At 35.7% G+C, this 12283-nt stretch overlaps 1 protein-coding gene across 1 annotated transcript; it reads right to left on the bottom strand.

Annotated features, from left to right (window-relative positions):
* Window positions 1–1208: 1208 nt before the first annotated feature.
* Window positions 1209–9399, bottom strand: tspan37 (tetraspanin 37). The gene is made up of 7 exons (XM_084915264.1): window positions 8984–9399; window positions 7714–7905; window positions 7551–7625; window positions 7326–7424; window positions 6696–6848; window positions 6510–6593; window positions 1209–2410 (listed from the first exon to the last, which is right to left on the bottom strand). Exons 1-7 carry the CDS (start codon window positions 9044–9046, stop codon window positions 2333–2335), a joined length of 744 nt encoding a protein of 247 aa, XP_084771390.1. The 5' UTR covers window positions 9047–9399; the 3' UTR covers window positions 1209–2332.
* Window positions 9400–12283: the final 2884 nt, after the last annotated feature.

The following is a 12283-nucleotide window of genomic DNA, read 5'->3' as shown; positions in this document are numbered from 1 at the left end:
AGACGAGCTGTTAAATCGGCACGCCTACGCCTCTGCAGGAGACGACGGTGGGATCCGCATCCAATATGGCTAGTTCGATCACAGCTAAAAATATTTCCTCTGTAGATATGATTAATTTGAATAAACTCCGGACCCCATGAAACGGTAAAAAGGCATGCTGCAACACATAAAAACACAAATACTCTAGGGATAAAGAGATTACCTAGGAGTATGGGAAAAAAGGAATATTATATTACTATTTTGAAAATAAACTAAGATAATTTAGATTTTTTTTCCTATACTATTTTAGATTTAATCTCAAAATAATATTTCACGATTTATCTCGAAATTTCGACTTAATTTCGACCTAATTCTAAATTCTGCAATAATAATAATTACAACAACAACAACAACAACAATAACAATAATATAAACACCAATCCTTCTAATTTTGTAATTATATTTATCTATGTTTTTTATTATATTTTTATTAATAACATTATCATTAAAACATCTTTGTAAGGAGGTAACATGTATTTTTATTTTCATTTTTTAACCCTTTAAAATAAATACTTGACATTAGGGAGTCTTATTGGCTTATAAACCTTATAACCTTCCCACAAAAACTGACCCCAAACCCTAATGAAAATTTGCTACAGGCAGATATTTTCTTGGGCCCTGAAAACACAGCATCCCATATTCTGTCTCTCTCTCTCTCTCTCTCTCTCTCTCACACACACACACACACACACACACACACACACACTATTACAGTATGAGTACAAAAACACAAGCTACTCATCCATCAGAACTTCATGTTTTGTGCTAATTCCAGCACTACTTACACCCAAAGTCCTAGCACTACACTCACACTGCCCTCTCCTCCCCTTCTTTTTTTGAGCATTTTTCTTTGCTTGCTTAACATAATTTAAAATGACTCTCACCTGGCTTACTATACTTGAAAACCAAATTGTTGATTTTGACAGGTTCGGACATTTCAGACAAATGACTGGGAGTAGGATCAAGAAGTACAAGTAACTAAATTCCCAGCATGCAAATCCAACATAAAAACGTTTCAGAAAAGTTGCTCTTTTTTTACTTAGTGGAGTTTGAAATGGCTAATCATTTGCAGCAAAAATTCAATTAGTAAGGAAAATCTATACAGTATTAAAAAAAAATACATGACATTACATTCCTGTGTCAGGTGACCTCAATAGATCACATGATAGGATCTCATAGTGGTTCAGCCGAAACATCTGGTGGTAATAGTCCACACCTTTTTTCACACCTTGGCTCACGTGATGAGGCACTTGATAAATAAGGGATAACCAGGTAGAGTTTAAATACCTGGGACTTTCTAGCATTTGGTTTTAGAACTGAAGAAGGCTCTTGGATGAGAGGCAAAGCATCTTCACAAAACTTGCTTTCTTTCCAAGCTTCTTTGATCAGAGGACATTATTGTTAAAGGCACGTCTATATAAAATAGAAAATAAAATAATAATAATTTGGCTTTCCAACAATGGCATCATCAGGTTTATTTTTCATCTACATCAAATGGACAAACCCCAGATTTTGGCAAAGGGTGAATATTTCTCTGGGTCTTAAGGAGAACGAAAAATAGTTTGTTGGTTGACTTGTTGAAAAATATTATTATATCTTAAAAGTCCATGTCACAATTTAGTGACCATAGGTATAGGGATCACATGTGAATATCAGTGCAGAGAAGCATAAATTGCTAAATGCAATGTAAAGTATACAATTAGTTTCCACTTCATTTATATTTCTTTTATAAAGTAATTCTGTATGCACCACTTTCAGTCTAATAACAAAACATTATTACACAGGCAGTGACGGAATTCTCCACATACAGTAATGCACTGACAATCAAGATACAAACTTACCACAATTCAACCACACACACTCAACACAAATATTGCTTGAGAGAGCTATAGCAGAAATGTGCCAGCTCTCTGTAGGCCAAAAAAGTCTGTGACAGTAACTCATATTCATCAAACCTAATTTAGGATATATCTCTAAGCCCTTTGCCCCATCTTTGCCTACATTTTTTCAGGCCAGAAGTCCACACTAGCCAGTTCTGCAGTATGTTTACATAATTACATCAGTTCTTTAGGGATTATTAAAGTATTCTGATTCTAATGTTTATTGCAAAAAACTGTCAGTCTTTTGGTGATAGACAATCCAGTGATAACAATAGACATCTGTACATGTATTACACAAAACGACTTTCTCCAGTTTTACATGTTTCATAGTGCACCGGCAAATGACTCAATAGTTTTGAGATTTGAACTATATCTATTCAAAGTGTAGTGATCTTCCATCCATTAGAGCATCTTTAGTTTTTCTCCAGTACTTGGTACCTCGTAGATCTATTTGTTCTCATGAGCTGTGTCACCATCACAAACAACCCAATCTGCAGGAGAAGAAAGAAAAAGAGCAGGATTTTGGTTATTGGCAAATAATCACCTTCTGCAGCCTGTGTTAAACATGTGTAATAATTTATGATTAAAAGCGCAATCTAACACCACTAAATGAAGTAAAACCATTTATAAATTGCATGATGCAGATGCAGAAGATGTTTAGGTGGATTTATCATTGTAACAGATGAGCTTTTATGTCGTTAACCACCTTAGTTAACATGTGTGATGTAGAGAAAATGGAGTGTGAAAAGTTTAAATATTCATTAAAATGTAACACATTTTAAAGATTTTAATGAAAAACTATCAAATTATTGTTCATGTTTTTAACGACTGCTTTAAACAACATTTTTGTTTTGCCAATGGAATAAATAACACTATATGTCAAATGGACTTCCACACAGGCAGTGATAATGGTGCGCAGTGAAATGTTATTTCCAATGTCATAAGCTTAGGACCTGAAAGTTGTTGAGCTTTACTCGGCATCCAGCTGGCAGCACATCTTTGTAAACAGTCCTTAATGTTAAAAGGTCGCTACTAATTGAGTTGAATTTTAGATTTTTTTGTTTGACAAAATAGGTTAATTCAATATGTCAGTCCAGGCTTTGGAAATTTTGTTGTGCATTTGTCTATTTTCTGACATCATACTGGTTATTAATCTCTTGTTCTCTTCCACAGCACGTGGAAGAAAGATGGCCACCCTTCACTGAGCCTGGCCTGCCAGAGGTTTCTTCCTGTTAAAAGGGAGTTTTTCCTTCCCACTGTCGCCAAAGTACTTGCTCATAGGGGGTCATATGATTGTTTGGTTTTTCTCTGTATGTTATTAAGCCTTTATTTATCCAGGTAAAAAATCTCATTGAGATTAAAAATCTCATTTCCAAGAGAGACCTGGCATCATGGCAACAAAAGTCACATACCACATAGGTATATAACATTTAAAACAAATACAATATCCCATACAAACATGTGTAAAATATACAATAACAGATCAAATTAAGAGTACATTAAAAACAATCACACTGAGTAAAAGAGCTGTTCTCTCGTTCCTTTAAGACAGACTTAAACTCTCCCAAGGTAACCAATTCTGATAATTTCAGTTCCTTCTGCAGATTATTCCAGGAAGCAGGGGCAGCGTATTTAAAAGCCCTTTTCCCCAATTCTGTTCTGATTTTTGGGACAATCAATTGTATGATTTTGTTCGAACGAAGGTTGTATTGGTTGTGGTTTTTACACATATAAACACATAAATAAGATGGAACCAGCCCAAGGAGAGATTTATAGATAAAGATCAACCAATGGGAGAGTCTGCGAATATGCAAAGATGGACATTTAGCAGCAGCATACAAAGAACAATGATGTACATAATTTCCATAGCCAGTAATAAAACGTAAAGCACAATGGTACACAGTATCCAACCTCTTTAGGCAGTGGGCAGGTGCATTCATAAAAAGCAGGTCACCATAATCCAATAAAGGTAAAAAGGTTGCACGAATCAAATGTTTTCTCACTTGGAGGGAGAAACAGGATTGGTTTCTAAAAAAGTAACCTAGTTTTAGTTTTAACTTCGACACAAGCCTTTGAATGTGAGTCTTAAATGACAAATTCTGATCTATAATGATCCCTAGATACTTGTAAGATGTGACCATTTCAATTTCAGATCCTTGAATTGTTTTAATCTTAGGAGATGTAGCTAACAACTCTTTGCCATTTGAGAATAACATGAGCTTGGATTTCTCTGGATTTAACACCAACTTAAGTTGAGTTAAATGGGACTGAACGACATCAAAGGCAGACTGCAGAAATTGCAGGGTTTGTGCTATTGAAGGGGATGAACAATAAATAATTGTATCATCTGCATAAAGATGAAATGCTGCATTTGACAAATTATCACAAAGGTTGTTTATGTAAAGAGAAAATAGCAATGGCCCTAATATGGAGCCCTGCGGAACTCCTTTGGATACTGGGAGAAAAGAGGAAGAAGACCCAGCAGCATGGACACACTGTTTTCTTGCTGACAAGTAATTTGAAAACCAACTTACAGCATTTACAGATAGACCAATATTGTTTAGTCTATTTAATAAAATAGCATGGTCAACTGTATCAAAAGCCTTTGACAAGTCAAGAAAAAGAGCAGCACAGTATTTTTTGCAGTCCATCGAATCAACAATGTCATTAACCACTTTAATAGCAGCAGTTATTGTGCTGTGTTGTTTTCTGAATCCTGACTGATGTTGGGAAAGAACTGAATTTTTGTCCAAAAAGTCTTTCAGTTGTTCACTAATGAACTTTTCTAGAACTTTTGCTAGAACACACAATTTAGATATGGGCCTGTAATTATTAACATCTGAAGGATCACCTCCTTTCAGCAAAGGGAGAACATAGGCAGATTTCCATATTACAGGGATCTCACTGTTCGAGAGGCTAAGATTAAAAATGTAAGTTATTGGTTCTGCTATAAAATCTGCAGCCAACTTAAGAAAATAGGGATCAAGTTGATCTGGTCCTGCAGATTTATTTAGATCCAACAGATTTAAAGCCCTGTGGACCTCAAAAACATTTAGCGGAGAAAAACTGAAGGGTTTGACCACAGATTCAGTTTGAGCGGTTGCAGAGAGAGCCTCTTGTTGATTAAGCTGTTTTAAATCTGGATATAAAGATTCAAATAGAGATCCTGAAGAAACAAAATGCTCATTAAAGCAGTTTAGAATGTCGCATTTCTCTGTTAAAGTGCAGGAGTCTTTTACAACAAAAGTTGGCATCTCATTTGTAGTTATGTCCCCATAAGAAGATTTTATTATTTTCCAGAATTTTTTAGGATCGTTCAAATGTTTAGTAGTATTTGAAAGATAGAATTCTGATTTGGCCTTTTTAATTAAGGAAGTTGAACGGTTTCTGAGCTGTCTAAAAATCAGCCAATCTGCTTCGGATTTAGTTTTTCTGGCCTTAGCCCAGGCAGCATCCCTTTTTTTGAGTAGACTGGAGAGCTGAGGAGAAAACCAAGGGTTGTTTCTGCATTTTACTCTAAATTTGCGGATAGGGGCATGTTTATTTATAATTTTGATAAAAGTATCATAAAAATAATTCCATGCCAGCTCAAGATCAGTTATCAGGTAGATTCTACTCCAGTTATAGTCCCATAAATCATGAAAGAAAGCTTGCTCACAGAAATGCTTAAAATCTCGTTTAAAAGCTATCTGTGGCCTTGATTTTGGGAGCTTCGATTGTCTGACTACAGCTACCACACAGTGGTCACTGATATCATTTGCGAAAACCCTAGTGTGAGAATATTTATACGGCATATTAGTTAAAAATAAATCAATAAGTGATGACTTTTCTGGGCATTTAAGATTTGGACGAGTTGTGCTGTAAATTAGTTGTGTGAGATTATATGAATCACACATGGATTTAAAACTGTCTGAGGCAGAGGACAACCAGTCCCAGTTGAAATCTCCGGCCAGCACAATTTCATTAAAATCTAAAGTAGATAGTTTTTCACTAAGTGAAACTAAAGCCTCACTACTAGCTGAGGGGGGTCTATAACAGCCCACAATGGTAATAAAATAGCCCTTGAAAAGTTGGAGCTTGAGGGCAAGAAGTTCAAACTGTTTACAAACAGATACCGATGAATCGACAGTAACATGGAATTTGCTTTTTACATAAATTGCAACACCGCCACCCTTTCTGGGGCGGTCGCAACGGAAAAGATTATAGCCCGTTATTGCAATGTCTTTGTCAGTAATTGATTTAGTAAGCCAGGTTTCTGATAATATAAGAATATCAGTATCTAACTCTTTCATCCAAATTTTCACAAAATCAAGTTTGGGAAGAAGACTTCTGTATGTGTTATTATAATGTCTCCCTTACAATATAAACCACCTTGAGGTGACTGTTGTTGTGATTTGGCGCTGTATAAATAAAATTGAATTTACATATTAGATATTGTACTAAATATTTGGCCAAACTAAAATTAAAGATAAGATTAAAGCTTGCTCTCATGATAACAGTCTCCCAGTGTTTCATTTTTCTTTCAGGTGTGCATTTCATATGCAATGTATACACAATATGCAGTTCAGAAATGTTTAAAGTCTTTCAAACCTCCACCACATAAACCAATAGGGAGCTCCACATGACCATTTTCAGCGCAAACTGTATGACCTTCGACAGCTCCTCTTGGCAGCCCTGAAAGATTGAGACAATGAACAAGAAAATCAGAGAAACAGATGGGTCTCATCAAACCTTCATGAAGAAGCTTGATGAATTTATCAGGATGCACATGTCTACCTGTGTGTAAATTTGCCATGGCTGGTGAACAGTGCCATTACAAGTGGGGAAAGTAATGTTGCAGCAACTGTAAGGAAACCTGAGCCCTCCACTTTTATTAAACCAGGTGGTTTCCAGCCAGTCCGTGTAATTCTTCACACCGCAACATTTGAGCTAACGGAGACCAAAAAAATCACCACAAGTTAGTAAAAGACAGTGGAAACTGTCAAAATGTATATATATTATATTTGATTGACATGAGTATGAACAGGATTTGTTTTTTATTAGAATTTCTTAATATATCTGACTGTGCCATGTATTATGGACAAATTACTTTAAGCCTGATTTTTCTGGATGAGGTAAAGCAGATCAGGGCTGAAAATTATAACACTTTATAGGCATCTTATGGGATGCTTTCAGTCAATACCTAAATAAGCCTCTTGAGTGAAAATTTCCATTAAGGAAAGATTATATATTTTGATTTTTAAAACATCATCTATTTAGAAGTATGCATAGTGGATCAGATATAGCTGTTGTTTTAGTATTACTGCTGCACAAGCTACACAAGTTTTACAACAACAACAACAACAACAAAAAAAAGCTTTTGTAGGGATTCATAGTCATGTCCATGTGACATATTAAAGTACAAACCTCCTCTTGCATAGCATCCACAGACCGAGAATTGGAGTCCTCGCTGCTGCCGGTGTAATTCTCAAACACTCCACTGAAGGGAGCCATCTCTGTATCCAGCTAAAGAAAAAGTTGGAAGAGACAAGGAGCAAAAACACATGAGCCTCTTTATCCCGAGAATAATCTTCTCTTATCATGAAAGCACAATTGTCCAATGCTTATTAATTTTTAAGTAATCTTACATACCGTCACTGAATGGAAATAAGCCAGTGCTGAAGCCGTACTTTTCACACAAAAGACCACAACTAGGAGGTAAACAAACTGGAGAAGAAAACACTTTTTTATGTAAACTCCAAACACTACATACACATACAGATAATCACAGTCACAAACAGACTGACAGCCTCACCAGTCCCTGTAGACAGATGGAATCCTTGAGGCTCACCCAGGAGCCGAGGCATCCGGTGACCAATAGCAACGCAGCACTAGTGACTGTGACCAAAACTGTCAGGGTCATGTAGGACTCTGAAAAAAAGCGGCTATTCTCTCCATACTTCATCAGCAGGTAAACTCCATTCAGCCACACCAGTATCCCCACTGCCTGATAAATTAGAATAAAAAATTATAAAAGTTATATTTACACATGCTATTGATATACAGCTTTATGGGTTATCACCACAGATAACCACACATCTTTTCTTTATGACAATAACTTAGTAAGAGGTCTCCTGTTTTGCCAAGCCATCTTTGCTAAGCTCAATATCTGCCAACTCTTCTGGTTTCATCCTACACACAACAACGTGTCCAAAGAGAATAACTCTTTCTTTTACAAGATACTTTGTTCAAACCTATTTTCACCTGGAAACTTTCTAACCTAGCAGCTACAGAAGTGTTACTACACCAGTTGGGCTACATGCCTCACATCATAGTTCTGGGAATTCAGCTGGCAACCTTCCACCCACTGATGCATTGCTGTTGGCTTACCTTACCTGTTATAACTGTGCGTTAATTTAATTCAACACTGTTTCAAGAAAATCACAGAGGTATGATCAAATTTAAAAAATAACTCACAGCAGTTATACATGTTCCTTATTCTTTTGTCCAGGAAATTCAGAGGAAAATCCAAATATGAATGGCTTAAAATGAATTATTTGAAGAGCAACGAGAGCATTGGTTCTTTCTACTGTTCTCAGGTGTGTAGCTTGTTTTTTATGTTACTAACTTTGTTAAAAAACTCATACAGTTACCACAGAACTAATCATAGGTTTGCACTGTGTAACAATAAAATAAAATAAAGGGAAGTAAACATGGACTATTAAAATGTACAAATACGGTTTTTAACAGGCATGATTATAAAAAGAAATATAATAATGAATATTCCACTCTCCCTTACTCTGATTTTTCTGTAGTTCCTGTTTCTCACATGACCTTCTCTGTCGCGTGACATGTGACTCGGCACTAAGGTTTACATGTAAAATCGCAAACAACATCTTTTATATCAGTAGCTTTTTTTTTTAAATACTGTATTTACTATTTTAAACAGAAGTAAGAATCAACACTTGGCAAAAGTAAAAACCCTATTAATCACTCTAATAAAGTTAATTTTGGTAATATGATTGGAAGGAGAATACAAGATAATACAGTAAAAACTGTAGCAAGGCTGAAAAAGTCTCACCTACCAACATTAGTTGAGAAGTCAACTGAAGTGCTGTTTTTAAACAGTTTGTTCTCGGATCACTCATTTTCAGAGTAGCCTATATAAGCCGAGAGAAGAGAGCGAGCAATAATCGACGCCAGGTGCGGATGCGTTAAAGCAAAGATAACATAATGATAAATGAATCGCGAAGCCTCTGTGGGTCTATGCAAAGTAAAGACAATCTATCTGATAAAACGACGTGCGCCTGGAAGCACCTTAGTCTTCACGGGAACGTAGACTAGTTAAACTTCCCTTCCGCACTGACCAAAGATCAACTTCCCGTAAGAACGCGGAAACCTCTTTATTGTAAAAACGTAATAGAAGCTCAACTAAGCCTCAAATATTTTGTGGTTGTTTAACTTATGGTGGAATCACCAGTTCAGTCACATACTGGAAGTAAGAAATCCTGCACAAGACCTCACACGCTGTGCATTTGCTTTTGTAACGCTCGGTGTATTTCACCTCCGTATATCTGCACTCACCTGTGTCGCAAATGGAAAACGTTACTTTTTCGAGCAGACCCCTACCTTCCCTTTGCAATCCTAGCTTATGTCAACACTGCCCTCTTGTGAATTTAAGCGAAATTACGACAAAGTGAGAGTTATTTTTTGATTGTGCCACAGTGCACGATCAGTGATTGATGAGTAGGTCTAACTCAAACAACTGGTAAAAATTGTAAAAGTATTTTTTACAGCTTCAAATGCAGGCATATTCTGCAAACATTTCCTCAAGTTTAAAAAGTAAAAGCAATATTGTGTCTTCTGTCAACACCACCCTGGATTGGAAAGGAAAATAGATGCACTTGTATCTGCATACAATTTCATTTTATGCACTTACATTTTTGCCTCAAATTTGTAAAATTAAATTTTGACTGAACATTGTGACGAATGATAATGCACTATTTCTTTATTTAACGCCAAAAATATGCTTATATCTGCGAGACTAACATAGTGCCTGCAAATTTATGAATTTATATGAGCGCTAATCTGGGTTTTTGGCGATGAAATTATTTTCTGTGTTTAAAGCATTTCTGATCTATTAAATAGTTGTAAGTCAGAGTGTGAATGAGGATGGTAATGGGAGTCATGGTGGAACTGCTGGAACATGCTGGACATGCTTTTAGCATGATCAGCAATCTTACAGGTCATGTTACATTGTAAACGTAACATGACCTTTAATATTATTATTACTATTACTATTATAATTATTATATTTAAACAGCCACCTTTGTCAGGAAATGTGAACAGAACATAACTTGGTGTAAGAATTTTTAAAATCCCTATTTCAAAATTCAGACAAAATTCATGTAATACAATCAATCAACCTAAATCTGTAATTTGTACTTAGTGAGGTTACAGTCAGCAAAACACTCTCCAGTATCTACAGCCTGTATATCACTGATGATTAAAGATGAACTTTTCTTAAACTGGTAAAACTGGCAATCATTCAAAACAAAACCCATACAGTCAAACCAATACCGTGTTTGCACGAGGAGAGAAAATTTGTGTGTGAAATGCAAAGTGAAATAATTATTCAGCTTTGTTACATTAGTGACCTGATGAACCTGTTAAAAACCAAAATCACAGAAAACTCTTATAACATCAGACTGTTCACACCCTACAAAAGATCAGTGATACTTGAGTTTTTGTTGCATCTTCATAAGAAATAATTTTTAATTGAAAGCACACGAGCATTATGCTTTGAAATGGGTCAAATATTATTAGATCATCTAAATTATTACAAGGATTTTTACTGCATTTCCTAACATAGAAAATTAATTTGTTATTGGTATTTTTTTTTAATTTTTAGAAATCTCACAGAAAAGATTTATTGGATTCACTAAGTCTAATTTTGATGGTTATAATTGTGTTGCTTATAAATCTTTCACAGACATTAAAAAGAAATGCCTGAGGCCTCTGTTTGAGAATGTGGAGTTTTCTTTTTCTTTTCCCTTTTTTCTTATTTTATTGGGAATCCTAAACCAGTCAGTGAAAAAAAATAATGTGACATTTAGATTGCCATATCTTTTGTATCTGGTGATATTTGATAACAGGGAAAAGTAGAATGTTTTTTTTTTTTCAGTTTTAATAACTGAAATGTGTACTCGAGTAAGAACTGTTTTGTTTTGTGGTGATTAAATGGGAACATAAATGAATTATGCGGTGTCTTTAAAATATCTTTCAATAAATTAAACTTCAGAAATACAGTAAATAATGATTATTATTGCTTGCTTAAGTCTTTAAGTGCTCATCAGCTGTGTATTCAGTGGTCTGTGTCACAGTTTCTTCCTCTTCAGCAGCTGCAGTCAGTTCCTGCTGTAACAGCTCAGTGTCTCTGCAGACTGACTAAAGGAGGTTTTTGTATGACTACAAATCACTGTGTGAACACATAAGCACTGTTTATTTCATGGAAACTCTGACAGTAGTAAACTGCTGCATCTTCAGCCTGAACTCCACTGATGGTCATTGCTGCGTCCACTCCATCTCCTCGGCCAGAGAATCGAGAAGAAAATTCACTTGTGGGTGTTGTACCCAAGTAAATGACCAACTTTGGAGCTGCTCCAGATTTCTGCTGATACCAAGCTACTTTACTATCTCCATCTGTCCAAGTATAAACTTTTGGATTGGTCCTACAGGTCAGAGTGACAGTGTTTCCAGGAGTAGATGCCACTACTGGAGGTTGAGTCACAGTCACCTGACCGCTGCATCCTGCAGACAGAAACAAATCATTCATTTATCAGCAGAAATCAATGAGAGAAAAAGCAGCACATCATGTTTGAAATGTTGCTGAGTGAATGAACCTGTAAAACAGCAGCAGGTCAGCGTCCAGATGAGGATGGTGATGAGAGTCATGGTGATTGTGCTTTCTGCTGTGTTGACTGACAGATGTGAGTCCTGCAGTGTTGAACTCACAGAACTTTAAACTTTCTCAGTTCTCTGGAGGATCAGCTGATGATGCAAAGCCTCCTCTCTATGGAAATGATTTCTCTGCTCTCAACATACTGAAGGAAACTTTGTGGCACAAAATCAAAAGAAAAATTGTTTGAACTAATACCATTAAAGATTTTATGGAATAGACGAAAATAATTGGAAACATATTTACGTATTTTTAACACCTGTGGGAGTCTGGTTTGTATGCTTACCTTTTGATTTTGGTATCAACAAATACAATATACCTGTAAAACTGTCTTAAGTATAGCCTCATAATTCATGATTTTTTAAAGTGTTTCTGTTTGCTGTTTTAAACAGTTTTTTGTTTGTTTGTGTGTGTTTTAAAAGTATGT

Source organism: Perissodus microlepis, chromosome 19, assembly GCF_051167445.1.
Source record: "Perissodus microlepis isolate ML-2025 ecotype Zambia chromosome 19, ASM5116744v1, whole genome shotgun sequence".
In the NCBI taxonomy this organism is placed as follows: Eukaryota; Metazoa; Chordata; class Actinopteri; order Cichliformes; family Cichlidae; genus Perissodus; species Perissodus microlepis.
Note: the sequence above shows the minus strand (reverse complement) of the source record. Positions and strands in the feature narration are given on the sequence as shown.

Coding starts and splice junctions, on each gene's coding strand:
- tspan37 (XM_084915264.1), bottom strand. CDS start 9,046: ATGAGTGATCCGAGAACAAACTGTTTAAAAACAGCACTTCAGTTGACT. Junction 7,906..8,983: donor TGACTTCTCAACTAATGTTG/GTAGGTGAGACT, acceptor CTAATTTATCAG/GCAGTGGGGATACTGGTGTG. Junction 7,626..7,713: donor CCATCTGTCTACAGGGACTG/GTGAGGCTGTCA, acceptor TTTCTTCTCCAG/TTTGTTTACCTCCTAGTTGT.